Genomic DNA, 26,582 nt, shown 5'->3' with positions numbered 1-26,582 from the left:
TATAATCTCGCCTGTCAAATAAATAAATTAAAAAAAAAAAAAAACCCACCTATGAAAATGAAAAACAAGATAAAAAATTAGAAAGTAAATCTGAACGAACAGACTCTATAATGTAACCACCATCCAATTACTTACCTAATCCTTACTGTAAATACTCTCAAAGGTTCTGAACTCATACATTAAAATCTATCGTTCATGGGCGCCTGGGTTGCTCTGTCAGTTAAGCATCCAGCAGTTGATTTCCGCTCAGGTCCTTATCGCAGGGTCATGGGCTCAAGCCCCCCAGCACTCAGTGCAGAGTCTGCTTGAGATTCTCTCCCTCCCTCTCCCTTCCAACCCCAAGGCTTGTACGTGTGCGCACTCTGTCTCTCTAAAAGAATAAATAAATCTTAAAATCGATTGTTCGCTCTTTTGTTAATTTATCTGGGCCACTCATTTTTTCAAACAGATTAGTCCCAGTTTGAAAGCATTCCTAATGGCCTTCCAGAAGCCAAGACTTGGCCTATGTTTCTCAGAAATTCCACAGACACAGAAGAAACTTGGAAACCTGGCTAAGACAATTTGTTAACACAGTGGGTTAAGTGTTGCAAAGTATTTTGGTTCAGCAGTGCTTGGGTGGAGCAATGCGTGCAGCTTCTCACTCATAGTTTCAGCTCAGGTTGTGATCTCAGGTTCTGAGATCGAGCCCTGCCTCTGGCTCCAGGCTCAGCAGGGAGTCTGCTTAAAAAAGACTCTCTCTCCTCCTCCCTCTGCCCCACCCCACACTCTGGATGTGCAAGTGCACACTTGTGCCTTCACTCTTTCTCCCACTCTCAAATAAATACATCTTTGAAAAATATTTCAGCTCAGCTGAATCACAGTTAGTTCTGGAGTAGGAGAAAAATACCTGTGGGTGTTGCCCCGAGAGCATGCCCTGGCCGGGGGGTGCACTACCTGAGGTAGGTGGGGGGCTCCGTGCTGATGGACACCGCCTTGTACTTCTCGTCATTGCCGTCAAGAATCTCTTCCACCTCTGAGGCTTTTAACAGTGTCACGCTGGTGGCCAGGGTCGTGTAGCCGTGATCTGTAAGCAGAGACGTCGCTGCGGTCACCCTGCTGGCAGGAGAGCAGGGAGCAGCAGCCAATCGATGCGGCACATCAAGGTCCTCACATGCACGAGGAGGGACAAGCAGGTGTCACCCTTACTACTGCTAAATGTTGGCCTCTTCCAAAAGGGCGATCTGGATGGAGTGCTTTGGGGGTCCTACCGAGTCAACACTCCCAGAGGACTGACTCGCACTGATTTGTGCCAGGAGCACCGGCACAGAGGAAGCACGCGGGGCAGCAGCAGCTACAGCGTAGCACAGCCAACCAGTTCTCTCCCGGCAGGGAAGGGAGGCTCCAGAGTAATACCACCAGTGGGAAGAGGTCTGACACCACGGCAATCCACGACACGAAGCAAAGTGGAGAGATGGAATGAAAGATGAAAAATACTTTTCTTTTAAGACAAGAGCCCAGAGAGTTAGAAAGAGCTGCTTCACACCAAACATGAATGCCCGGCCCCGCGCCAGTCAGTGCGTGCCGTCTGGGAAGCAGGACAGAAGCTAGGCAACTCGACCCAGGGCTCTTCGGGGAACCTCGGTCAAGAGATGCTAGCTGTCTGCGCATCCCCACTGGCTTCTCCTGGAGAAACAAATCAGTTATGGGGAAGGTGTCTCCGAAGCAAAAGGCAGAAGAGTCACTGAGACTTTTCACTTGAGGCTTGCCAGGGTGAATGCAAAGCTAGGAACTCACTGCGTTAGTGACTGGTGCTCCACTGGGGGGCAGGGGGCAGACGGAGGACAAAAAGGAGACTGTTTTAAAGCAAGTGAGTGGCAGTGTTATAGCAGCAGATAAAAAAAAGCAGCTCCGGCTCCTGCATTAAAAGAACAACTACTTTGCCCACAGTGGACAAGACCACAGCAGCACCTACAGACACAGGGCAGACAGACAAGCACGCACGTGCACGGACACACACACACACGCACGCACGCACACACGCACGCATGCACGGCTTTAGGCAGAGTCTTAACCCAGGCCCGGGGCAGCACTGTGTAAGGCATCACTGCCAAGTTCACATGTTGCGCCGCATCCAAACCGGAAGGTACAGCGAGATGCTCCCGCCAGAGCCCTCCGAGCATCTGCAGAGCACCTTCTGGCCCTGTGCAGAGCTGCCACTGCCAAAGCCCACCCGTGTCTCGAGTGTCGGGCAGCTCAGCCAGCAGGTCCCAGGCACACCTCAGGCACACCAAGCAGGGACATGCACGAGAGCACTAGCACGCCGGCTGCCAGGATGAGGTGCTACGGGATGGATGTGCTCTGGGAGGCGAAGCGGTGAAAGCCCCAGAGGGGAGTGGGAGCTGGGGCCACCACCCGCCGCTCGGGCTGCATGAAGGGTGACGATGGCGACACGCCCACGGCAGATGGCAGAGCATCACAGCATTCCTAAAACGTTTTGAGACCAACATGTCTTCACAGCACCCACTTGAGTCCCGGCCCCGCCGCCCTCACGCCCCCACAGGCCCTGCTAAAAATACCTGACAGGGACCGCTGGCTGTCTCGCCTGAGCTGTGTGGCCAGCCCCAGGGCAACCCTGCCCCGCTAAGGTCAGGGCTGCAGTGAAGACACTCTGGAGTGAAAACGTTTTATCTTCATGACATAAGCGAGTGGTTTTGAAACAGGTTTACAAACCCTCGTGAAGACGCACCCTTAGTGTTAGGTTTTGTTTTTTTACCATGTGACGATGCAACTATTTTCTTCCTCTCTTCCACAGTGGCTAGTCGCCTCCAGAGCGAGGGGTATCTCTTGTACAGAGAACCTCGGAACATACGGAGGTAGTTTCCCACCTATGAGTAAAGCAAGAAGGCTCATTATGAGGGTCACACCTCAATGCAGAAAGAGAGGGTCGTGGTGCAGAGGCTCTGTCCAGCTGAGTGACAAATTGAACATAAGTTACCCTCCGGGCCCCGGGCTTTCCGCAGCCTTAAAAACACATTCTGCTGACATCGAGGGTTCAACAGCAGTGCACATCTGGCCCCCATCTGCCCCTCATGGCAGGGGCCACAACATCTGCCTCCTGAAGACAGGACCACATTCTGAAAGGCCTGACAGGACGCTTCTGATGCAGGCTCCCAGAGCTCACTGAGGAGCTCACGGGGATTTTGATTTTAGACTGAGGATCCTGGGCCCTTTCCAGAAATGTAAGGCCTCTTTGACTTTCTTTTATCCTAAGAACAAGACTTTGATATTTTTACGATCTAATAAACACCAAAAAGGTCTTTTAATTTTAGACAGATGCAGGATAATTTCCCCCACAGCCCCTGTTGCTTTGTTTAGTAACAAAACTCAAACCAGGGACACCAAAGGAATTTTCCGAAGAGTTTAAAAAGCACTTACTGGCAATCACCAGATTGCTATATAAATCATTACTACCCCAAACAACTGCTTCAGCTTGTCTGCCCCAGATAGTCAAAGTATGACTTCCTTAATGAAATGAAATCTAGTCTCCAAGTTTTCATCAAGAAACTCAATTATTTCACTGACAGTGCAAAAATGACTGCTTGGGTCCCCTAGCAGGGGACCCTCAGTAGACCGAGTGCCATGTGTGGCTCCACCAGTGGTGGGAAGCCCAGCCCTTTCCTGGGTCTCCTCACTCATCTGTCAAACAGGCAGCAACTCTGAACTTTGCCCCACAGAGCACCATTTCTATTATTTTTTCCATTTACCTACCCGCACGATATATTTGTTGAATTAAAATGGGTTTCTCCCATTTTCACGAATCAAAGATTGTTAGGATTGACAACCAGGGCTGCGGAACAGCCTGATAAAGGAGTGGCCACAGGCAGTCAGTCGCTCATGCTTCATACAGAAGGCACAGACCCCTCTCTGCATTATTTGGCCGAGTATCATTACTATCCAGGGGCAAACAGATAATTTCCACTAGGTTTTTGGAAAGAAATTGACAACAATGCGCTCCACTATTACTCTGCGGGTCCTGTAGGGCTCCAGGACACTTACATCCTCCCCAAGATCCCTTTGGTACTTGGGAGACTAGGCTTTGCCTTCCTGGCTCTCCCCTACACCAGCCTTCACCCTCTCTGGAGGGTGAAACATAAAATGAAGGTTGGGGCGCACAGGTGGTGCAGTCAGTTAAGGGCCTGACTCCTGGTTTTGGCTCAGATCAGGATCTCAGAATTGTGAGATGGAGCCCTTAGTCGGGCTCTGTGCTGAGTAGGGAGTCGGCTTGAGATTCTCTCTTCCTCTCCCTCTGCCCCTCCCACTTTGTTCGTGCTCTCTTTCTCTCTCAAATAAGTAAATAAGTCTTAAAAAAATAAATAAATAAGAAGCACCTGGGTGGCTCAGTCAGTTAAGCATCTGACTTCAGCTAAGGTCATGATCCCTTGATCCCTGGGATCAAGCCCCGCATGGGGCTCACTGCTCAGTGGGAAGCCTGCTGCTCCCTCTCCCGCTCCCCCTGCTTGTGTTTCTTCTCTCGCTGTGTCTCCCTCTGCCAAATAAATAAATAAATAATCTTAAATAAAATAGAATAAGAAGGTGTGAACCTGGGGACTTCTTAGGGTCCCATCAGCTCTGTTACTCTGGCTTGGCAAACACAGCTGCCAGAAGATGGCAGGAAAACAATGACACATAGGCTTGCTGCAACTGCAGTTGCCTCCCAGGCAATCCCAGCGGTGTTGCTATGGCCAACGCAACCCTTCCAAGGGGAAGGGGCTCAGAGCCCATCTACCCAATGTTGTCACAGGAGCTACTGGTTATAATAGTCAGCTTCCTGATCTAATATCCTTCCCAGACCTCCAGAGGTCTGACAACTGTTAGCCTGGCCCAAGAAAGCAGACGGCTCTCCCCTCTCCCATCTAGGTTTCTACAGACTGGGTCTCAAGACAATTCTCACTCAACAGGGCTGCAAGAGAAGACTACAATTAGCCTTCGAGACACCAAGAGGTGTTATGGGAAAGATCTTGGAGACATTGAGTCTAAGCATCTCTCACACACAAGAAAAGTGAGGAGGCAGAGCAGAGCTGGAACCAGACCTCCGCCTTCCCATCTCTCAATATACTCCACCTAATAAATGAAAGCTTGCTTTTCAAAAGTAGCATCCAGGGACGCCTGGGTGGCTCATCGGGTTAAAGCCTCTGCCTTCGGCTCAGGTCATGATCCCAGAGTCCTGGGATCGAGCCCCACATTGGGCTCTCTGCTCAGCAGGAAGCCTGCTTCCTCCTCTCTCTCTCTCTCTGCCTGCCTCTCTGCCTACTTGTGATCTCTATCTGTCAAATAAATAGTCTTAAAAAAAAAAAAAGTATCCACCCAGAGTCAAGGCCAAACTGAATGCTTTTTCTGCCCATTAGATCAGGTATGGGCTTCTTTAAACAATGTATCCAGTACCATAGAGAAACTCTTTAAATACCCTGTATCCTGCATTTGGGCACTTCCTACAGGTCACTGAGAACCATTCTGAGCTGTGGCACATGGACAGGCACGGACTTCGCTTCCCCACTATGTCTGAAGAGCAGCACTGATGTGAAAACGTGAAAAGTTGATGGATAAATCCTGCCCTTTTTGTTTTATAAAAGTTGGTGGGTGCCTGGGTGGCTCAGTGGGTTGAGCCGCTGCCTTCGGCTCAGGTCATGATCTCAGGGTCCTGGGATCGAGTCCCGCATTGGGCTCTCTGCTCAGCAGGGAGCCTGCTTCCCTTCCCCTCTCTCTGCCTGCCTCTCTGCCTACTTGTGATCTCTCTCTGTCAAATAAATAAATAAAATCTTTAAAAAAAAAAAAAAAGAAAAAAAAAAGTTGGTGAGGGGCACCTGGGTGGCTCAGAGGGTTAAAGCCTCTGCCTTTGGCTTGGGTCATGATCCCAGGGTCCTGGGATCGAGCCCCACATCGGGCTCTCTGCTCAGCGGGGAGCCTGCTTCCTCCTCTCTCTCTCTGCCTGTTTCTCTGCCTACTTGTGATCTCTGTCTGTCAAATAAATAAATAAAATCTAAAAAAAAAAAAAAAGTTGGTGAAAAATGGACTCTAAAGTCCTGATGCTACTGACGACACTGATCTCCTAACCCGATACAACTAAAACAAGCCAGGAATCACAGGGTGTCCTCAAAGCCTCAGTGTGACCATCATGAGGCTCCATTCATGCATGCTATGTTCAATCATAAAGACTTAAATCCCCCATTATTTTAAAAAATGGGAAGGAAATGCTGGCATATGATACTGAACACTGCCACAAGGAGCAACAACCCAGGGCATCTTGTAACTGTTTTAGTTCTCCAGGACTGGCACTTACCTCATTACCCAAAAAAGACTCTATGGCTTGGTATTTGCACATCTGAACTGCATATCCCCAGTTACACACTAGCTGGGGATTACTTTTGGATCAAAAAGGGCTAGTCTGAGGCAATCTAGAAAAAAGCTTAGTTTTTAGTACAAACTCCCACAGAAAGACCAATTGTAGGGTTTTCCTAAAGTCAGCTGTCCAGCCGTTTCAACAAAATGCTGTCACTTCCGGTTAAGAACTGAAAATATTTAGAATCTCTCCCTGAAAATTCAAATTAAGTTCAGGATAGTCCAAGTGTCAATTTCTTCGGAACTGTTGATTGATCTAGCTCAGGGACTGGGGCCTCATCCACGCAAAAGCAAGCATCCTCCTCCCTATTTTCTCATTGGTGAATAAAAGTAACCAACACAATGAGGCATGAAACATCAGTGAGCCCCGTTTCCAACCTGCAATTTCGGGATTCCAGATGCAGCAATGGAGGAGGGATGCATGTGAAACTTTCAAAATCACTCCCCCAGGCGCCCCAGGGGCTAACCGAAACATCCTGTTTCTCCGCGGCTGCCTGGAGTTGTACCAACTCAGGGCGGAACCAGTGGCTCCTCGTGGTGCCCTAAGCCCTGGCCGCCCCTCACCCTGCGCGCCCCTCACCCTAGCTAACAGAGTAAGCGAACCCCGAACGAGAAGGTGCGCGGGGCGGAGTCAAACAGGCCCCGCCCCGCTCCTTCCTACGGGTCCCCCCCCCCGCGCGCGCCCGCCCACCGCGATGAATGGAGATGCGCGTTCCCGGCGCGCAGACCCGCCCCGAGGCTCCCGCTGGGCCGGAGCCGGAGGACGAGAACGCGCCGCGGGCTACCTCAGAGCCGATCATGTAGAACTCGCCATCGTCCTCCAGTTGGAACTTGACAGGCTTCTGCCCGAAGGTCTTGCTCAGCGCCATCATCATCATTGCGGCGGCGGAGGCGGGCGGCCAGGGCCGGGCTGCGAGGGATCGGGAGGACTGAGGAGGAGCCGGGGCGTGCCGAGCTGAGGAGAACCGAGGCCGGGAGGCGACAAGCGGGCCGATACAGGGTTCGTGCCGCCGCCGGGGTCCTCAGCCGCCGCCGCAGACGACGACCAGGCCGCCCTCAGTGCGCATGCGCGGGGCGTTGACGCTGACGCGCGCGCCGCCGCCGCCGCCCAAACAAAAGGCCGGGGCGCGCCCCCTCGGGCCCTTTAAAGGAGCCATGACCGGTTTTTCCTCCAGGCTGCTTCCCAAGTAGAGGTACCCGGCAGAACTTCTCAGGGACAGAAATAGCAGCCGAGGCCCTGACTCAAGCGGTGGTTTTCCCAGCCTCACTTCTGGGAGTAGGACTCCGTTCAGTGGAGGAGGAATGAAGTGGGGCCTGAGGCCAGAGCTATCTGTGCCTCAGTTTCCCCACCCAGAAAAACCCAGTGTAGTTGAGTAGATAAGAGGATCCTAAGAACAGATACCCTATTTCCGGGCCCACAGCTGTGCCTGCGGCTGTGGAGATGGGTGGAATGACAACACTGGGTGGGGGAGTGGCATGGGCAAATTTTCCCCAGGCTTGGCAGCATTCCAAGGCCCAGGTGGTATTTGGTTTGGCTGGCAAACTTCTCCATTCCTTCCTTAACTCTGCACTTTGTGACTACAACAGGCGCAGCTGTGGGGTGGTGAGCGAAATTCGATAGCCTTGGCCTGCAGAGCTTACAGCTGGGAGTGGAGCTAACACTGTTGAAAGCATCAAAGCTTCCTTGTGTCTGGCTGCACAACGCAGCAGGTCAAGAACAGCCCACCACTGACAATTTCACGTGGTTCAGTCTAATACAATTGCAGTTGTGATAGGTGAGGCTGGCTGGCCTGGCAAGGTGACCCTTCAGAGTTGGGTGGGAATCAGTTGTGCTAACCATTGAGTTTTGTTCTCAAAGACAGCAGTGCGAAACGTAGTATTAGAGGAGCGGGGCTAGGGTGGGACAGGATCAGATAAAGTGACCACCACTTGGTGGAGGATGCCCCAAGGGGCCAGTGGGGAAGCCTAGAATCAATTGCAAAGCCACTCCAGGTGTCCAGCCAGACAAAATGAAGGAATGGAGCAAGAGAAGCCCTAGGCATTGCGTTGGTCCCCAAGGGCAGAAGCTTGGGTGGGTGCGTGGATGGAGTAGGCTGTGACCCTGGTTCCTAAGACAGGAGGCTCCCACCTCCCCAGCTCTTTTCCCCTCCTGGCCTCATAGTTACAGAAAGAACTCAGGCACGCAAGTAGAAAATAACCATATTTAATAACAGTACTCAGTAGAAAAAGAAAAAAAAGGCTTTGTACACGCTGTACACACATTTACATGACTTCAGAGGGTCCCAGTGCTGGAATGAGGGCTGGGAAGGATCTAGCCCAAGCCAGGATTGAGGTATGTTGGGGCTTCCGGGGCCCAGGGTCTCCAGCAGGAAACACCCCCACCCCGCCCCAAGCTGACTCTGGACCTTTTGACCTGGATCCTGGGGAACACATCACTAGGATCATCAGCTAGAAGGCAGCCAGTTCCAAACACCTACCCAGAGCTGACCTCTCAGGAAAAGGCAGAATGCTCCCCCACCACATGCCAGCACCCTGCAGGGACCTCACAGCAGGGACAGAATGAGGGCTTCAGCTCCCCAGCCCTGCTGAGGTGCTAACCTGAGGGACAGGGATGGAGACTGAGGGCAGCAGGGTTTGAATGTGACCTGCACAGGTTGGGTGGGGCTGGCCCAAGACCACTGTCACCCTCAAGTAACACCAGAGTCTCCTTGCCCAGTCTGAGACAGTTGCTGGCAGGTGACCATGACCTGCATGGCCCTCCCTGCACCCCCAGCCCCCCTGAGGAAACACGGGTTCCATCCTGTGCCTGTACCCACAGCCACAAAGATGGCCACTGGTCTCTACCCCAGACCAGTGGTCTGGCAGGGGTCAGGAGCCCTGAGAGCATTGAAGTCGAGGTTAGCGGAAAGTGTTGGCAGGCTCGGTACAGCCGAAGAAGTCAGGGCCCACGAGGCGGGGGAAGCCCTCCAAGGCCTTCACCTTCACAGGGTCGAACTTCCAATAGAGGCGACCACGTAGAAAGTAGGCATAGCCTGAGGAGAGAGGAGGGTCACGCTGGCATGGGTAGACACTGGGCCCTGCAGCTGCCAGTCAGAATGTGTCCAGGTCTAGGCAAAGGGGGAGGTCAGATTGCCAGGGCTTGACCACTGTTGCACTCCTTGAAACCTGCAGGTCCCAGCATGGCCATTCCAGAACCTTCCATCCTTAAGAATCCTACTTTCCCCAGGTCTGAGCTGGACTATTGTCCAGCTTCACAGATGCCTGGAGTCTCAGAAACTCAAACCCTACCTCTCAGGAAAGCAAGTCTCCCTCCCTTCTCCAGACACCACCAATCCCCTCCCTGCCATGTCAGTCTATTCCTATACCTGCCAGTGACTATAGGCAGATGTCCTGAGGCAAGGTGTACCAATGCGGGTGACCGAGAGCCCCAGAGCCACCACAGGATAGCTCTGCCAGCAGGTCCCGAGGTAGGACAGCACAGAAGCAAGCTTGAGAGTACAGGGGAGAAAGTAGTGGAATGAACATCAGTCCTGCTCTAGTCCTTTGAGATTGTGAGAAGCCAGCCCGGTGGTTCCATGCTAAGCAGCAGGGACTGCCTGGGTGGGAGGCTTGGCTCCCCATGATCCACCTGAGAGGCACAGTTAGGGACCTCATCACCTGAACATCTGTTTGCCCCTCTGAAAACTGGCTTTGTAAAAAGTGTTAGGTCGGGGTGCCTGGGTGGCTCAGTGGGTTAAAGCCTCTGCCTTCAGCTCAGGTCATGATCCCAGGGTCCTGGGATTGAACCCCAAATCGGGCTCTCTGCTCAGCGGGGAGCCTGCTTCCCTTCCTCTCTATCTGCTTGCCTCTCTGCCTACTTGTGATCTCTGTGTCAAATAAATAAACTCTTAAAGAAAGAAAGAAAGAGTTAGGTCAGAGGGCTGCTCTGAGAACTGCAGGAGACACACCCGGAGTTTAGCACCGTGCCCAGAACATCATCAGTCCTCAGCATGCAGCAGTTATTATTTTCCGAATTATGACTCTGACCCTCAGCTTCCCATCTGCAGCATGGGGGCAGAGCACTGCCCTGGTGCAAGGAAGAGGGTGGATGGGGAAAGCCCTGGACAGAGGACCTGTGATGAGGAGCTAATGCCCAGGCAACTGCTGCGGGGGAAGTGCGGCTCTGGCACTACTCGTACCAGCCAGCCACTCCACCCCAACGCACCATCAGCATCCCGGAAGGCGGCGTCGATCTCTGGGGGCACCCCTCGCCAGTCAGTGGCCCTGCGGGGCACAGGGCTGTCTACCCGGCCGGTGCTGAGGTGGAAGCGCCAGTAGTCTCCGCCACCGAAGAAGTAGATCTTGTTCTTCTCAGGGCCCCAGGCCAAGGCGGCCTGGATGGGTGACCCCAGCAGGCCCAGCTCAGAGATGGGTGCAGGGCCCAAGACTGGCTTCTCACCGTTGTACACCCAGTATTGAGCACCTGCCGGAGAGGGGAGGTTGCAGTGGAGCTGCCCGACGGCTGTGCCCGGCCAGTGTGGACCCACGTGGCCACCACCACTGCCACAGACCTCCCCCAGCCTCAGTTTCCTTGTCCATAGAACACTCAGGCCAGTAATCCCATTTGACACCCTTATCCCCAGAGGGAAGTTAGAGCCAGTGGGGATAAGCTGAGGTGCTGCATGCTCTGGAGGTACCATGTGGGGAAGGTCCTTCTAAATAGGAAGGAGGCCTCCTGAGCTCCCACTCCTTCCCCTGGCATTTAGCTACCTGTGGCAAGCACTTCTGACCAGTCCCTGGGCCCCACCCTTGCCGCAGCAGGCTTGAGCCTCTGTGGCTGAAGTCCCTGCCACCTAGAATGTTCCAGGCTCCTGTCTCTCCCAGGTGAAAGTTACAGCACAGGGTCTGGGGTTGCCAGAACCAGATCAAATCCCTGCTCTGCCTTTTCTACACTGGGCCCTCAGGCGACACTGCCCCCCATCTACTCCCCAGAGACCTCATCTCTAGGGCAGGCATGCTAGTCACCCATAACCACCCTCAGGGCACTCTGGCTGGTTGGCTGGCCGGCCCTCTCCTTGGCCATGATGCTCCCGGCTCCCAGAAGTCTCCTGAGCAGAAACCCCAGTCCCCCTCACCTTGGAAGAACCAGATGTGGCCCTGGGCATCTTCAAAGGCTGCATCCACGGGGCTGGGCAGTCCCTGCCAGTGGCGAGAAGCCAGGGCCGGGTAGCCAGGCTGCAGCCGGCCCCCACGCAGCCGCCACACAAAGCCCGCCTTGAAGAAGAAGAGCTCGCCACGGATGGTAGAGACCGCATCAAAGGTGGCCTCGCAGGCATCCGGCGGGGCTTCCGTCTAGTGCGGGAGAGAGGGGCTGAGAAAGAGCCCGCATCGGAACCATGGAGGGTGAAGGGAGCTGGGAACAGGGCCTCACCTCCAGTGGGGCAATCTCGTTGGTGTCCACCCCAGCCTGGGGGCCCACAGCTGGGGGCCTGGAGGTGGGGGCTGGCCGTGGTCGCCCGTAGAGGTGCTGAATGCCCCTGCGGTCATCTGGACTGAGGCTCAGCGGATAGCGGAAGGTGTAGAAGGGGGACATAAGTGCCTTAGCAGCCGTCGTGTGCTGCAGCCCCAGCACATGGCCAAATTCATGGGCTGCCACCTGCAGGAGGTCTGTGCCTGGAAAAGGGAGATAGCCCAGCAATCCCCAAACTTCCTGCTGCAAGATACCCAGGCTCCAGAGCCCAGCACAAGGACTTGTCCCCATTGGCTATGGTCTTCACTTGCCCCAGCTGGAAAGGGGGTCCCTAGCCCATACCCTGATTGTTCCCGATAGTCCAGGTCTCGTCGTAGTCGAAGTGGACATCTCCTTCTCGGTGGGTCTTGGGGAAAAAGGCATGAGCCAGGATTCCCCCGGGCCCATCAAATGGCAGGTTGTCCCCATGCCAGTACCTATGGGTGGGTGGGGCAGAGTCAGCTGCCGCTGATAGGTGGGGTGAGCTCCCTGTGGGTTCTCAGGCCACTGGTTCACCTGGTGAAGTCGATTGTGATGTCAGCGTGGCCCTCATGCACCTCGGTGAAGGTGAGTGGTGTCACCTCGCTCCACACCTGCAGGGCCTCTGCTACCGTCTGCCGCACCTGCTCCCGCACCAGCTGCCATGGGAACCGGAGGATCCTGGGGGGAGGAGGAGGGGCCTGGGCCTCGCTTGGGACAGCTCCCTGCTGGCTGATGGGCCAGGAGTTGCCCCTGGGTGCTCAGCGGGGAGGCATGCAGGGGGGACACAAGTCAGGTGTGCTCTGGGCCTCAGCTGTGATCCCTCTTCCACAGAGCAACATCTTTGTAAGGGTTTGTATGTCCTTTGGTGCACACAGGTGTCTGCATTTGGTGGAAAGAACGCAGAACCAGGAGGAGCCCCAGGACCCACTTTCTAGACCTGACTGTGCCACTTGCTGTGGGGAGGGGACCCCAGCCTCTGGCCCCCAACTTGGTTTTAGCTCCCCACCCAGGACATTTCTGAGCTCTGATCTGTGTGACACCATCATCCTTCATGTGTCTTCTGTCCCAGGGCAACTCCCCACGTCACCTACAGGAGAAGCCTCAGCTTCTGCATCATTGCCCAGGTTACCTGTCCTGCTCGCTCACCATGGTTCCCACCCGCATGGACTCCAAGCTCTCATCATAGGTCTGAACAATGACATAGCTAATGCCTAGCTCCCCGAGAGGATAGGCCACGTCTCTTCCAACTACCACAAAATCCCAGGGCCCGGCACTTTCTAGGTCCCCACTAGAGGTTGCCTGGGTGATGGAAGGCCACCCCCCTGCATGTCAAGGGAGCCACCAGCTGTAGCCTTTTCCAGTGTTGACAGAGCTACGGCCCCCTCCGCGGGCAGGCATGGCCATATAGAGTGCTGCCTGTGTATGCATCTAAGTTGGGGTTCAGGGAGTCAGTCAGTCCACGGATGACTCGGGGGTCAGTGGACACAAAGGCCTGTTAACCACAGAGATCTAGCTCCAGCACGTGTATCAAGAAACAGAAGAGGGTGGCTGTTCCCACACAGACACGCAGGTTTGTGGAGACGTCTAGAATCTGCTTGCATGGCCACTGGCCCCTACCTGTAGGTGAGGTCCGTTTTTTCCCAGCGCCCGCCTGACAGCACGAACCGCTTTTGTCGGTTGCGGGCGCTCAACCCATCAGGCGGGTCAGGCACACCGCAGCGGGGGGGTCTGGGACTGCTGGCAGGCCGGGGACTCTCCTGGGCAGTAGGGGCAGGTGCCAGGCTGCCGGAAGCGGCTTCATGCCAGGGCTGTGACCCCTTCCTCAGAGGGTGGCGGCGGTGTGCATCCTGGACAGGAGATAGGACGGCAAGGCTTAATCAGGCCCTGGGTCCTCCCGACCCATCAGCATACCCATGTGCAGCCCCAGCCCACTTAATGGATGGGCAAACTGAGGGTGAGGGGGACAAGTCATCGCACAGCAGGGCCCTTCGGCATGGACAGGCTCAGATTTGCTGAGATTTGTTCCAAGGCACCCTGCTGCCTTCCTGCCCACTACGGGAGGGCCTGGGCTGCCAATCCAGCCCCCTGGGCCAGTAAGGTCTACTGACTACTACAGTAAGGCGCCTGACTCTCCACACTTACCCAGGAATAGATCTTACAAAGCTTTCAAGGAAAGGCCAGGAAAGCTCTTCCTGCTCCACCAACTGGCCCCCACTTTTTCTCTTTCCTTTCTTCCAGCCTCCCCGCCAAGCCCCACCAACTCTGCCCTCTCCAGTTAGGTGAATGGGTTCCGACACCCACCACCACCACTCCCCAGTGTAGAAGAGCTGTAGCCCTGCAGCGCAGCCTTGATGTGCTCACCTGAAAAATGGGGCGAATACCTCCCCAGTGGCGATCCATGTGTGGGCAGGGGGAAACAGATCATTATCAGTTGCCCAGCCCCCACCCAACCCTGCCATGCTGGAGCCCTGGCACCACAGATGGGTGTTGAATTCTAACCTGGAGCTCCCACCCTGTGCAACCTCCAGGGTCGGTCAGGGCGGGGGTAGGGGGGAGGTCACAGTTCTCATGCCTTAAAAACAGCAGAAGCTCCGGGAAGTTGGGAGACCCTTTAAGGTCACCCAGCAAGGGCACAGGCAGGGCCAGGTACAGACTCTGGTGTCCCAGGCAAAGGGGAGGCTAGCACAGAGCCATGCTGTTTGTTAAGGACTAAGTGTTAGGGCTGACAGGTCTGGGCGGGAGGCTAGGGCCTCCCCACAGCCATATTTGGGGTGGGAGCCAGGCCACCCAGGCTCCACCCTCGCCCTTAGCCTCTGGCAGCTCTCCCAAGGCTCTAGGCGTCCCAGGACTCTGACGCCCAGCACCCCCAGTCTCCCAATTCCAGAGCTACCAATAATTCAAGAGCCACCCAGACTCAACCCCAAGAACACCCCATTAGGAAGGGGTCTTCTGAACACCCAGAGGCCACAGCCACCTGGAGTATGAGAAGAAGCCTTTCTAATTTCAGACCAGCTTTCTAATTTCAGAGCTTGCTTCCTGAATGGTTTGTTAGTTCTCTGGCAGAGCCCAGCCTCACTGGCTTATAGGTTTCCGTCACTACTGGACTTATTGCTAGGTAAGTACTTCTCATTTGCAGTCCACATGTATCTAGACTTGGACCCCGCCAACAGTTCACAGACATGCTCTTATCCCTGTGTGGGATCTCTCACTAACTCCACTGTCCTCATCGCCCATTTCTCAGATGAGAAAACAGAGCCCAGAGCAGTTAAGCAATTTGCCCCGGGGAATAGCTGGCAGGTGGTAGGCTCTCTGTGCTCATAACCCACTCCCTACCTGCTACCTGGCTGTATTCTTCAAGCTGGAGCCACCCTTCCCCTGGAGGAGGGATCCAGGCTGGCCTCACCTTAGTGACAGTAGAGAAGGAGTGGGAAAATTATTAAGCACCTGCTACTTTCCAGGGCCCCCATCAGCTCACTGAACCTCCACCCCAACATCCCCAGTAAGATGGGGAAGATACACATGCAAGGTCTCACGCTGCAGATGTGGATCCCAGGTCTGTGTGCCTAGCCATGGGAGCCTGCCCCTTCTCTTCCCCATACTGCCCCCTTTGACTTTCTGGATAAACAGATTCCTTCCCCCAACCCTGGAACGGGCAAGACTGGGTTATTCCCTGGGAGCCTAGAGCCCAGAGCCCAGCCTACCAGGTCTCTTCACAGCTCTGTTCAGAATTCTCTGATCTTCTCTGCCCTCCCGTGAGGACTGGAGCAGCGGGCCATGTAGTGAGGGTGAGTAATGAACACACACACCATCCCTTCCTCTCTTGTCCTCATGAAGCTCTAGATCTGTGCCCAGACCCCTGGAACATAGTACTCTCAGTCCAACAGAAAGAGCCACAGTCTGAGATAGGCCCAATGACATAGGCCCAGTCCTATGTCACGGTCACCCTGGAAGGACGTCTCTTCCCTCTTTTAGCTGTGACTTCTCTGTCCGTTGAGGATGGCACCATAGCAGACGGCTTTAAATAACCTTCTTCTATATTGCCTACTGTAGCCTCTTCCCTGGCCCAGCTCCTTGGCCTTGTGGGCCTTCCCCTCCCACACTTAGATACCTGCTCTCCCCAACTGTGCTACAGCTCCCAGCACTCGCCTGGGGGCCAGCTCCCCCATAGTTCTCAGACCAAATCATAAACAGGAATTGCACCTAGCAGCAGGGAGCCAGCAGGCCCAGAGAAGAGGGACTGGTGCAGCATCTCCCTCAAAGCCAGAGGCTCGGGCTCATTGTCCATGTCACACTCACTGGTCTTGGAGTGAGTGAGCAGGAGGTGCTAGAATCAAGGTTTCCTTTCCAGTATTTGGGGTTTGGAGCCTATCATTTAATGGCTCTTGGCTTCAGTTTCCTCATTACTGGAATGGGACACGTGCTCCCTGACCTGCAGACCTCCCACACTTCATCTTTCTGAGTCTTTTCTGGCCCAGGGTCAGGCACCTTAACTGCAAGGCCTGGCACAAAGCCCCTTGCTGATCCCTAAGATTGGTGTGCTTTGTTCTTCCGAGGCTGCTGGGATTCAGTGAGGTGGGGTGGTAGGCACCGACCATGCCTGGCCTCTTCTACACCCCTGGAAGGGTTGTGGAGCAGGCACCAGCACATTTCTCAGAGGAAGAAACGAGCCCAGAGAGGTCAAGGACTTTGCTCAGGGTCACATAGCAAGTCAGAGAAGAGCTGGGTCTAGACCTGGGGCTCATGCCCTCTCCCCTTACCTCTTCAACTCTTGGCCTATCTCCAAAACCCACATTCCTGAGAGGTATTTCTTTTTCTGATGCCTTCCCTTCTCCTTTTCCTCAATCAGGAGCCTCTCCTGGGATTGACGTGTGGTGGGCACTGAGCTGATTCACCCCCGCCTTCCTCTTGGGGGCACCAAACCATAGCTTCAAACATACTTGAGGAACTTCTGAGGTGACTCCCTGTCCTGGCTGAGCTAGAGGCTTGGGGTCAGCACCTGGGTCAACTTCTAATCTAAAAAATGGGAGGCACCCCATAGAGGGGAGATAAAGGACCCCAAACCAAAAAACTGCTGGGTAAGACCGGCTAGTTTCGCCCCTCTCTGAGTGTCAGTTTGCTATTGATCCAAGGGGTCTTGTTAATAACAGCTCTGCCTTCTACAGTCAGCAGAAGGTGACCGTGATGGGAGGGCATGTGGTCAGACTGTGGGAAAGAATGGGGAGCATCACCACACCATTCTAAGGTGAGGCTCAGAGAGATCAAGCAGCCCACCCAAGTCGTACACCAGGCAACAAGCAGGTCCCTCTATTGCCCGCCTCCCCCAATGGCTCCAAGAGGGAACACAGCATCGGTCCCACAGGGCTGCGGGGCTTTCATCAAGCTTAAAAGCTGCGAACTGGGGTGGATAAATATTTACAGAGCTTTCCTGGCCCTGCCGACACGGCAGCCTGCGGATAAACACGGCAAAAGCGACCCCAAGTGCTCCCTGCATATCTGCGGAGTGATAGACAACAGCCCAGCTCAGACCCGGCCCCGACTGACCCTGCACGAGCATCAAAGTGGCAGCCACAGGTGACAAGTGTGTGTCCAGCATGACTGGCTGTGCCCTCTCCTCCCATGACCTCATTTAATCCTAGGTGTCCGGCAGTGGGCACTGTTATCCACCCCCTCTCAACCAAGATGGAGGGGTGGGGTCCAAAGACACAACAGGACTCACCTAGGGCACATGGTTCAAACCAGATCTCCAACTCCTGAACCCAGGGGCTACCCATGGGGATTCCAGACTCTGCCCCAAGCTCAAGGGGACTGGGAGGGGTTGGGGAAGAGGCAGAGCCTCTGGACTGAGGTGCCCCCCGCTCCCTAACCTACCCGTCCTATCCTCTTTTGCTCCCAGCCAGGATGGGGCAAGACTGGCCAGGGCAGAGCTGGTGTGAGTGGACAGAGGGGGCCTGGCTGGTCAGATCTCCTGCCTCACCAGACCATCCCACGACTCCTGCCTGTCACACCTGCTAATGCTCCCATCCCAGCCTGAGCTGTCTGGATGCCCCAGCTGAGGTCCAAGGGGCCTGTGGGCCTGCAGTTGCCCTCACTCTGCCTGGCCACCCTTGTGAGTGGTCCCTTGAGGCTCCAGCTGGGCACACAGGCTCTCACACAACATCCCGTGACTGCCCTTCCTCTGGTCACTCTGCTGCCCTCTCACCCAGACTATCTTTTCTCCTAATCACCCGTTCTTCTCTCTTCCCTTTCTCTCCCCATCTCTTTCCTTTCTCAGGGTTTCTGCTGCCCACTCTCGGCTCTTCTTTCTCTGTCGCATGCACGAACACACACACACACACCCTCCCTGGAGCTCTCACGCTCATTCTGTCCTGGTTTCACACCTCCCAAACTTGTAGGTGCCCAGGTGGTGCCACTTCTTCCGGGCTCAGACTCCATGTGCCGCAGAGCAGTGCTGCCTTCCCAGCTCTTCCTTAATGCTCCAGCTCATTGCAGGGGTGTAGGTGTGCTCACGGAGGCCACACACCTGGAGGCTGACACCAGCCTGAGTCTTTGTCCCCGCAATGAATAGGAGGCCCTGGAACCACTCCCTCTGCTACCTGGCCCAGCACACAGCCCAGCATCTGCAGCTGCGGCCACGGAGGAGCAGGTCCCCACGCTGGGAAGGGGCGTGCTAGTCTAGCGCAGAGTCTCGCCTCACCGGCCGGAGCGATCCCGGCATAGGCTCCACTTGCACACCTCCAGGGACGGAAAGCTCACTATCTTTCACGTTCACTGGAACCCAGAAAGCATTTCGGGTAATGGGCCTCTCCAGGCTACCCCGGACGCCCCCGTGGGTCCAGTTCGGCCCCTGGGCCCAGCCCGCGTGCCCGGCACCCCCTCCGAGAGGAGCGGCCGACCAGCGGCGGGCACTCACCAGGGGCTGCGGGGCCCGGGCCAGCAGCGGCGGCGGCGGGAGCAGCAACAGCAGCAGCGGGAGCAGGAGGACGCGCAGGACCGCGCCACGAAACCCGGCGGCCCGTGCCATCCGCCCCGGGGCTGCTGGGCCTGCTGGGCCGCGCCGGGCCACCGCCCCTTATAGCCTCTGCCCCGCCTCCGGCCCGCCCTGGCCCCGCCCCTCGTGCCTTTTGTTCTAAACTATCCCGGTGGTGGCCGCCGCCAGGGTGGGGGAGGTGGACGGGGAGCGGCTGGCCCGGGTGGGGCGGAGGGCCGGGGACCCAGCCCTTCCAGGGGTCGGGCGGAGCCTGAGGTCTCTGAGGCCCAGTGCTGGGTGACCGAAGCTAGCTGGCGCAACTCCGGGCCTCAGTTTCCCTGCTGTGCTATGAGGAGTCTGAGAGAAGTTGGGTTTTACTCCTTCTGGTCCCTACCCCCCATCTTTGGAAGGCTTTCCCTAGCTGGTCTCCCTGGTGGCCTGACCTCTGACCTATTGCTAGCCTGTGACAGGTGGTTGTTCCCATGGGCAAGTTCTACCCCTTACAGCCTTAGCTGATCCATCTGGAAGATGCCACAACAGCCCTTCTGATACCAGGATGTGTCTCAAGGGAAAATGAGGCATAAGGAGGAGGCTGGCCAACCCCCCAGCTTGGAACAGAACTACAATTTATAAATGGGAAAACTGAGGGCCCAAGAGGAAGGGACCAGATCAGGCTTTCCCAGACCAGCAGGCAAGAGAAGGGGTGGGGAGGGAGGGTGCTATCAGCAGGCTGAGGTAGGTGGGGGGATGGTGTCTGAGTGGGGCACCAGCTGCCAAAGAGACTAACCTGTTCCACAGGGGCCCTAGGGGTCAGACCCCTGAGATCTGAGAGAAAGGAGGTGAAAATCAAAGGAGAGGGTGGTGTCCATACTCTGGAAGGGATCCTCTGCTCTCATTACCTGGGGCCTTGTCACTTCACTAAGGCAATCTGCTCCATCAATGGCAACCATGTACAGCCCAGACCCAGGCTGTGGCTCTCATCCTGCCAGGCAGGGTCCTAAGAAGCTGCAAGGTGAGACTGTGGGCGCCCGGTCTGGGCCGAGTAAGGGAAAGAGTCAAAGAGGGAGAGGGGGGCAATCAGATCCACTCAACCCCTCCCTACTGGTCCCAGTCCTGCGAGTCCTCATAGCCTCTCCAGGAAGGCGCCACAGAGGAAAGAGAAGACAGACCTCAAGTGTTAGCAATCTATTTCTTTAAAGTGACTCACTTTTGCTTGGGGTGATTTCATCCTCCCTACAATCCTGGTGCCACAAGCCCTGTACCCACCTCCCACCCCACAGCACATGGGACAGTGATAGAGGAGGGTAAAGAAATCAGAGCTCCTCTCAGTCCAAGGGTAATAATATGGTCACCGAGAAATCACTCAGAAAAAAAAAAAACATAAACCTCAAGTTCCTGAAGGGCTGGGAAGCGTCCTAAACCCGCGCCTCCACCCTTCCCTTGGCCTGGAACCAAGATGGTAAAATCCGGAGGCCACAGGATTCAAACGCCTCTGGGCACCTTTGGAATGGGTATGCTGCTTGTATGTCCCGTAAATGCTGTCAGTGTCCGGCGCTGCGTCCGTTTTGCGGGTTAGGGTGTCAGGCGGGGTGCTGGGCGAAACGGAGGGGGCGGTCATCCTACCCGAGGAGGGTACTGCGCAAGGCTTCGCAGGGTTGCCATGCACTTGAACCAGGGAGTCGAAGAGGGGCTCCGGGCGCCCCCTGGCGGGAGCTCTGGGAAAAAATCCCGCCACGCCTTCTTTTGGGTATTTCTTCCCAGCTCGCTTCCCCTCTAGCCCAGCTGCCCTCCTCCCCGGCCGGGGACCCTGAGGTCAAGTCGTAGTGGGTAAACCCAGTCCGTAGGAGGGGGGACCAAAGCCTTGTCTGGCGCCTGGTGCCCCTCCCTTGCTGGCTTCATCCGGTCGCCTCCCTGTCTATTTCTTCCCTGGCGATCGGACAGCAACCAACTCCACTCCCTGGGCTCCGCGGTGGTGGATTTTTTTTTTTTTTAAAGATTTTATTTATTTGACAGAGTGACGGCGAGAGAGGGAACACAAACGAGGGGAGTGGGAAAGGGAGAAGCAGACTTGCCGCCAAGCAGGAAGCCCATTGTGGAACTCTATGCCAGGACCCTGGGATCATGACCCCAGCCAAAGGCAGACACTTAAAGACTGAGCCACCCGGGTGCCCTCAGAGGTGGTTTTTGAAGGGACTTGGCCCATCACCGCGGGGTCAGCCCTCGGCACTTTGCAGCATTGGCCCGAGTGCCCAGGGCCCACACAGCTCGGGCCAGGCGCAGAGAGCGCAGGATAACACGGCCAAGTAAGAAGGGTATTGAGACGAGGTGACGCTGTAAGGGACAGGTCCCGGAGACCCGCGTGAAGGTGAGCACCGCCCCACGCTCAGCCACTCCCTCTGGAGGCGTGTCCTCTAGGCCCCGCCCCCTTGCGCCCGCAGTGTTTAGCGGTGCCGCGTTAGTCCACGAGACAGAACCGCTGTCACTGTCGCCGTCTCTGATTGCGCTTGGTTGCGTCTCACCGCCATCATGCCCCGGGGGAGCCGAAGCACGACCGCCCGGCCAGCCAGGTGTCAGCGGGACAGGAGCGGTTGGGGAGGGGGCTAGGGAAACGTGGGCACTCCCGCGCAAGGGCGCAATAGCTTGACCTTGGCGGCTGCTGCGCCATCTTGGTGGGGGGAGGGGCGGGGTGCCGCAACCGCGTGTCTTAAGAGGGTGGTCGCCCACCCTCGGGGCGAAGAGGGGAGGAGGGGGAGGACGGGGTTCGTGTCCAGGAGCTGCGGGCCCTTGGGGCCCCAGTTCAGGGGTCCGGCCGCGATTAACCCTACTTAATTACCCCCTACCCCGCAGCCGCACTGTTCACCCGCCCGCGCACCCGCCGCCTTCGGCCCCTGCACCGGCGCCCGCCTCCTCCGGCCAGCCCGGCTTGATGGCGCAGATGGCGTCCACGGCCGCTGGGGTGGCCGTGGGCTCGGCTGTGGGACACGTCGTGGGTAGTGCCCTGACCGGAGCCTTCAGCGGGGGGAGCTCAGAGCCTGCCCAGCCTGCCGCCCAGCAGGTGAGCAGCGGGCTCAGGAAAAACTGAGGCCGACTTCCCATAAGGGTCACACTAGTAGGAAGCTGCTGGAATGTCCAGCGAGAAGTGCCCTGGCACCTTCAGAGCTACGTCAGGCCCAGGACTTTTCCAAGAAGGGTCTTTTTCCTCTCTCTGCTTTTAGCCCCCTGTTGATGACAGGCAGGCTCTCCTAGCCCCTTTCCTGAGGCCAAGGTCCCTACACTTCTAGGGACCAAGCAGCCTTTTAAAAATGGGGAAACCAAAGCCCTTAGCGATTCAGAGAGTGGCTCAAGGTAACCTAACCCTAGTGGAGGGATGTTGAAGTTCTGAGCCCCCACTCTCCCCATTCCCAGGTTCTGCCCTCTAGTTCCCACATCCCAAGGGCAAGGGGTAGCCAGCAGCAGGTCTGAGCCCCATTTCCTGTTCACCGTTGCCCTACTGGGCACCTCATTAGTCCTGAGCCAAATGTGGCTTAGTGGCAGGGTCAGGGGTCATGAGGATTGCTTTGGCTGAGCCTGTAAGCTGCTATTACTTGTGGGGGTGGGGCTTATACACCAAGAGTACAAGCACAACGCTTAGCTTTTCTAGAGCCTTCTCCCATCTCTCAGGCCCTGCTTACTCAGTGAGCCCATTATGAGGGAATTGGAAAATGCTGTCCATACCGGCACTAGCATCAGCTGAGTTGGTTTGAAAGGGCTGTGGGCTCCTGATTCTCAGAGCAGCTGGGACTAGACAGGGCAGGCTGGCCCCTGAGTCACTCAGCCTGCCAGGGAGCCCAGGGGCACCTGGGCTGGGGGTGTGGGGAGAGGCTGGCGGCCCCCAGCATTGGAGCCCACTTCTGGGTGCCAACCTAGAGCCGACTTTGCTGCCTCCTGTGCCATACTCTAGGCTCCCACCCGGCCTGGCCCCCAGCCCCTGCAGATGGGGCCCTGCGCCTACGAGATCAAGCAGTTCCTGGACTGCTCCACCACTCAAAGTGACCTGTCCCTGTGTGAGGGCTTCAGCGAGGCTTTGAAGCAGTGCAAATACAACCACGGTGAGCGGGTAGCCCCTGACCCAGGCTGGAGTGGGAAGGACAGTCCCTTGTGTTGTACCTGCAGGCTGACCACTGGCCTGTGCCACCCCTCTCTCTCTGCAGGTCTGAGCTCCCTGCCCTGAAGAGACAGGTGCAGACCGGTGCAGATCCATGAGCCAGCCCTGCACTATCCCACCCACCCTCCCCCCTTCACCGACAGCTGGACCATGACGTCAGATTGTACCCACATAGCTGGGATTGGGAGTGAGGAGGGGGTTTCTCACCCCGCAAATGACCGGAGACACAGATGTGCAATTAAAAGAGTTTATTTTAGACTGTAGCCTGCTGTGTGCCCTCTCAGTAGCCTGGGGTGAGAGTCTGCTGGGGGAGGGGGTCAAAGAGCATCACCGGACGTCCATTTGTGCGGTTGAATTGCTTTACCTTAAGCTGACATCCTGGGTGGGGGCTGGGGAGGAGGGCTGTTGTAATCTGATGACCTTGGACAGCCCAGATAGGAGTGAGGTATTAGCCTGGACCCCCAAGGGCATTTGACTCTGGGGACTGGAATCCCTGGATAAGCCTCTTTGTTGTCCTCTGCTCTCAGGGCTGCTTGCTCTCCCTTCACCCTTGTCTCTACCTCTGGATCCCTTTCTCTGCACCCACATTTTGGGGGCCACCCCCTCATGGTGCCCTCACAGCCACTCCATGACCTTGCCCCTCTGGCTGATGCAACTTCTTCGTAAGTCCAGATTCTGCAAGAATGGCCCTGGGCGGCTCTTTGGGCACGATCACATGGTAGAGGTCACGGCCATCCCCCTTGGATTGGAGTCCTGCTCAGCCACTTGGCTGTGATGTTCCAGATCACAGGACCTGCTGGAACAGACGAGCAGACCCTGCACAGCCAAGGCATACCTCACGATCACGTGCTCTGGGCTGCTGCCTTCATTGAGTGCATCAGCCCTGCCTTGAGCACCTACTGTGTCCTAGGCTCTGTTTGATATCTCCAGGCCACGGAGGATGTTCCTGAACTTGGGTACTCAGAGTCAAGTGGAGTGGTAGGGATGTCTTTTGGGCCAGTATGTTCTATCTTGTTGGTATTTGTGTGTGTAGTTGGGAGGGTAAAGGGGATGGTGGTTGTGGTCTATCGGCACATATAAGCCTGTCCCCTGGGACTTTGGGTGTGAGCATCCCCCCAGGTGTCCGTGTCTCCTCCTTACCTGGCCAGCTTCTGGCCCCAGCTAGCGGGTCCTGGATGGCAGGGAGCCCATCCTTCGTGGCCTTGAAAGGGAACCTTGCTCCTGGTGCCCACGCCGAGTGCTTGTGCGCTTCTTCCGGCCATCACTTGCAGGGTGTAGGCCTGACAGGTGGCGAAGCTCCTCTGGAAGGCCCAGGAAGCCCTACTTATGGGTGCTGGGGAAAAGGTGCGCCCTCCCCCTGGGGCTCAACCATGACACTCACCTGCAAGCTCTGGATACTGGTCATCCAGGTTCTCCAGGAGGGACTCATAGCGGGTGGGGGCCCCACCCTCCCCCTCTGTGGAGGGAGGAAGACCAATTCCTGACCAGCCTGCTAGTTTGCACCCGCACCTCTCACTCTGGACCTGTTTGCTGGGCCTGGCTGGGGCCTCCCGACAAGGCATTGGATGGAAAGGGTCAGGGCTAGGTCCTGGCCAAAGGTGGGGGGGCTGACCAGGGCCTCGGGTGGTCTCAACTGCTGCCCCCCTCCCTCATTCTAACATAACTCCAGGGGGAGATCTTGGGCCCCACTTACTGAAGATCTGCACGAGGACATAGGTTCCACGCTCCTGCAGCAGGGGGCTGCCCATGGAAGGGGCTGGGGATGCCTCCTCCTCCAGTCCTTCATCCAGACTCACTAAGTGCCCGTCCTCAGCCAGGAGGGCAATGATCGCTGGGAAGGCAGAAAGGGAGGCAAGACAGGGCTGGCATCTCTGCCGGGGGGCCCTTGGCCCCTCTTCCCCAGCACCCCTCCCTGCCCCCTCACCATTCGGGGGCACCTGCCCCCTCTGCCTCAAGTGGGCTCTGAGGGTCACGGGGCTGCACCAGGTGTTCACCAGCTCCCAGCAGCCAGCTGTAGGGGTGGGCAGAAGTGAGTGAATGCCACCCCTGCCTTCCCCCCAGTCTGGGACCATCTGTCTCTCTTCCATCCCTTCTCTAACCAGAGCAGAGAATAGGGCTCCATTATTGAGCCTGTACCCTCCTCCATCCATCTCTTGAGGTCTCAGTGACCAGGGCACACAGCTCCTGTCTCCTGCACGCAGTGCTGCCTCTGCACAGGACCTCACCTCCCACCCCAGCCCCACCTGCCACTGAATCTGCAACTGTGGCCAGAACTTTAGGTGCCTGATGAGCCAGGAATCTTGACCACCCACCGAATTAGAGATTGTGTAGTTCAACAACACACCCCATGGTGACGTGGTAGTTGGTTCTCTAGAGGAGCCATGAGAATTCCCCAGGACCCAGCCATCAGGGTTGCCCCACAACAGACTCCAAGCACTCTCTCTGTCTCCTCATAGAGCTGTTTCCCTAACCTTCCCCCGTCCTCTTACACAAGTGCATCCCCCTTCCCCACACTGTCTCCCTAATCTCTCCCAGGTCAGAGGGAAGCAAGCCTCTGAATGTACCACCCCCCTACCCATCTGTAGGGACAGGGGACCCCACTTACCTCCAAACATCACTTTGATAAACATGGCTGTAGGAGAGAAGAGACAGATGTGGGGGCTTTGATCCCCCAATCTGACTTTCCAGCTATAGAAGGATTTAGGGCTGAGATCTAATGGGGAGAATGGCACTGCCAGGAAATGTGTGTCTTGGGGGGAATGGGTGGGCGGATCGGGCTTAGGTCCTTGCTTGGCCACCCTTAGGTCTAGATTCTACCAGTCTAAAGGGGTCCTTTTGGCTTCCTCTTCCTCTTGCCTGCTGGTTCAGAGCAACCTGAGGAGACTGAGGCCCTCCCAGCTTCCAAGCTGGTCTCCATGGCAGTGGGAGCTGCCAAGTCATCTAGGCAGGAAATGCCTTCCCCCACCCCACAGTATCCCGGTAACAGGATCTGGTGCAGGAGTGCAGGCACTCCCTAAGGCAGGGCTGCAATGAGGGTTCAAGGCTTGTGGTCCAAGGATGGCCCAAGACCACATCCCCCCACCAGTAGAGAGAGAGACAGAGCTCCCTGGCTTAAAGTGGGGAGATTCCTGGATCAGTGCCCCTGGTCCTGGGAAAACTATGACCAGGTAAGGCTATGGCCTGATGGAAGCAGGAGGATTCTCAGCACCCTTGTGATCCCCTACCTTCTCAAGGCCCCCTTCCCTGTCCTCACTTCCCTGCCCTCTCTGCCTTTCTCCTCACGTCCACCCTCCCCTCTTTTTCCTTCTGTCCTTGTTTCTCTCCTTGTTTGGGCAAGTTTCTTGAGCTATGATTTACATACAGTAAAATTCACTTTTTCGTGTTTTCCAGTTTTGACAAATCTCATAGAACCACCACTGCATTCGGGAGGCAGATCATTTCCCTCATCCCCAGCCCCCAAATTCCTTTATGCCCCCTTGTAGTCCGTGCGAGCCTCTGGACACCATGGCTCTGTGTCCTGCCGCTGCCTTTTCCAGAATTGTATAAAGGGAATCATGCAGCATGGAGCCTTTGGAGTCTGGTCTCTCTCACTCAGTACGCAAATCACTCAACAGCTCGTTCCTTCT

The 26,582-nt window shown here is 56.2% G+C and overlaps 4 protein-coding genes across 7 annotated transcripts in view; 1 reads left to right on the top strand and 3 right to left on the bottom strand.

The window, feature by feature from the left end:
• SMARCB1 (SWI/SNF related, matrix associated, actin dependent regulator of chromatin, subfamily b, member 1) overlaps window positions 1-7,421 on the bottom strand; it is a 37,475-nt gene extending 30,054 nt beyond the window's left edge. Inside the window, exons 1-3 of one of the 2 annotated variants that reach the window (XM_044243797.1) lie at window positions 7,161-7,421; window positions 2,726-2,864; window positions 934-1,063 (exon numbers count right to left, since the gene is read on the bottom strand). In XM_044243797.1, the coding sequence (XP_044099732.1) occupies window positions 934-1,063; window positions 2,726-2,864; window positions 7,161-7,253 (362 nt within the window). In that variant the 5' untranslated portion in view covers window positions 7,254-7,421. The remainder of the gene's footprint in view (window positions 1-933; window positions 1,064-2,725; window positions 2,865-7,160) is intronic. The other variant, XM_044243798.1, reaches the window with a different exon arrangement.
• Window positions 7,422-8,562: 1,141 nt separating this feature from the next.
• MMP11 (matrix metallopeptidase 11) lies at window positions 8,563-18,866 on the bottom strand. Its single transcript, XM_044243796.1, has 8 exons — window positions 18,756-18,866; window positions 13,463-13,692; window positions 12,380-12,523; window positions 12,167-12,300; window positions 11,786-12,027; window positions 11,490-11,706; window positions 10,580-10,837; window positions 8,563-9,407 (listed from the first exon to the last, which is right to left on the bottom strand). Exons 1-8 carry the CDS (start codon window positions 18,864-18,866, stop codon window positions 9,274-9,276), a joined length of 1,470 nt encoding a protein of 489 aa, XP_044099731.1. The 3' UTR covers window positions 8,563-9,273.
• Window positions 18,867-21,233: 2,367 nt separating this feature from the next.
• CHCHD10 (coiled-coil-helix-coiled-coil-helix domain containing 10) lies at window positions 21,234-23,219 on the top strand. The gene is made up of 4 exons (XM_044241069.1): window positions 21,234-21,379; window positions 21,660-21,867; window positions 22,753-22,900; window positions 23,003-23,219. Exons 1-4 carry the CDS (start codon window positions 21,339-21,341, stop codon window positions 23,020-23,022), a joined length of 417 nt encoding a protein of 138 aa, XP_044097004.1. The 5' UTR covers window positions 21,234-21,338; the 3' UTR covers window positions 23,023-23,219.
• On the bottom strand, window positions 23,216-25,912 carry C3H22orf15 (chromosome 3 C22orf15 homolog). 3 transcript variants are annotated; one of them, XM_044241068.1, is made up of 6 exons: window positions 25,562-25,912; window positions 24,881-24,967; window positions 24,650-24,787; window positions 24,338-24,412; window positions 24,097-24,257; window positions 23,216-23,752 (listed from the first exon to the last, which is right to left on the bottom strand). In XM_044241068.1, exons 1-5 carry the CDS (start codon window positions 25,584-25,586, stop codon window positions 24,118-24,120), a joined length of 465 nt encoding a protein of 154 aa, XP_044097003.1. In that variant the 5' UTR covers window positions 25,587-25,912; the 3' UTR covers window positions 23,216-23,752; window positions 24,097-24,117. The 3 variants fall into 3 exon arrangements, with proteins under 3 accessions (XP_044097003.1, XP_044097001.1, XP_044097002.1); XM_044241066.1 differs by lacking the exon at window positions 25,562-25,912 and having other exon boundaries at window positions 24,881-25,458; XM_044241067.1 differs by lacking the exon at window positions 25,562-25,912 and having other exon boundaries at window positions 23,216-23,749; window positions 24,881-25,458.
• Between the last annotated feature and the right edge of the window lie 670 nt (window positions 25,913-26,582).

Source organism: Neovison vison, chromosome 3 (genome assembly GCF_020171115.1).
Source record: "Neovison vison isolate M4711 chromosome 3, ASM_NN_V1, whole genome shotgun sequence".
NCBI classification, from domain to species: Eukaryota; Metazoa; Chordata; class Mammalia; order Carnivora; family Mustelidae; genus Neogale; species Neogale vison.
Note: the sequence above shows the minus strand (reverse complement) of the source record. Positions and strands in the feature narration are given on the sequence as shown.

What these genes read in the sequence shown, in the direction of transcription:
- MMP11 (XM_044243796.1), bottom strand. Translation starts at nt 18,866, where the DNA reads ATGGCACGGGCCGCCGGGTTTCGTGGCGCGGTCCTGCGCGTCCTCCTG. An exon ending in ACGAGATTGCCCCACTGGAG is followed by an intron (nt 11,707 to 11,785) that starts GTGAGGCCCTGT and finishes CTCCCGCACTAG; the next exon opens with ACGGAAGCCCCGCCGGATGC. An exon ending in CCACATCTGGTTCTTCCAAG is followed by an intron (nt 10,838 to 11,489) that starts GTGAGGGGGACT and finishes CCTCTCCGGCAG; the next exon opens with GTGCTCAATACTGGGTGTAC.
- C3H22orf15 (XM_044241066.1), bottom strand. Translation starts at nt 25,106, where the DNA reads ATGGATGGAGGAGGGTACAGGCTCAATAATGGAGCCCTATTCTCTGCT. An exon ending in TGTCCTCGTGCAGATCTTCA is followed by an intron (nt 24,413 to 24,649) that starts GTAAGTGGGGCC and finishes CTCCCTCCACAG; the next exon opens with AGGGGGAGGGTGGGGCCCCC. An exon ending in CCAGTATCCAGAGCTTGCAG is followed by an intron (nt 24,258 to 24,337) that starts GTGAGTGTCATG and finishes TGGGCCTTCCAG; the next exon opens with AGGAGCTTCGCCACCTGTCA.
- CHCHD10 (XM_044241069.1), top strand. Translation starts at nt 21,339, where the DNA reads ATGCCCCGGGGGAGCCGAAGCACGACCGCCCGGCCAGCCAG. An exon ending in CCCAGCCTGCCGCCCAGCAG is followed by an intron (nt 21,868 to 22,752) that starts GTGAGCAGCGGG and finishes GCCATACTCTAG; the next exon opens with GCTCCCACCCGGCCTGGCCC. An exon ending in GCAGTGCAAATACAACCACG is followed by an intron (nt 22,901 to 23,002) that starts GTGAGCGGGTAG and finishes CTCTCTCTGCAG; the next exon opens with GTCTGAGCTCCCTGCCCTGA.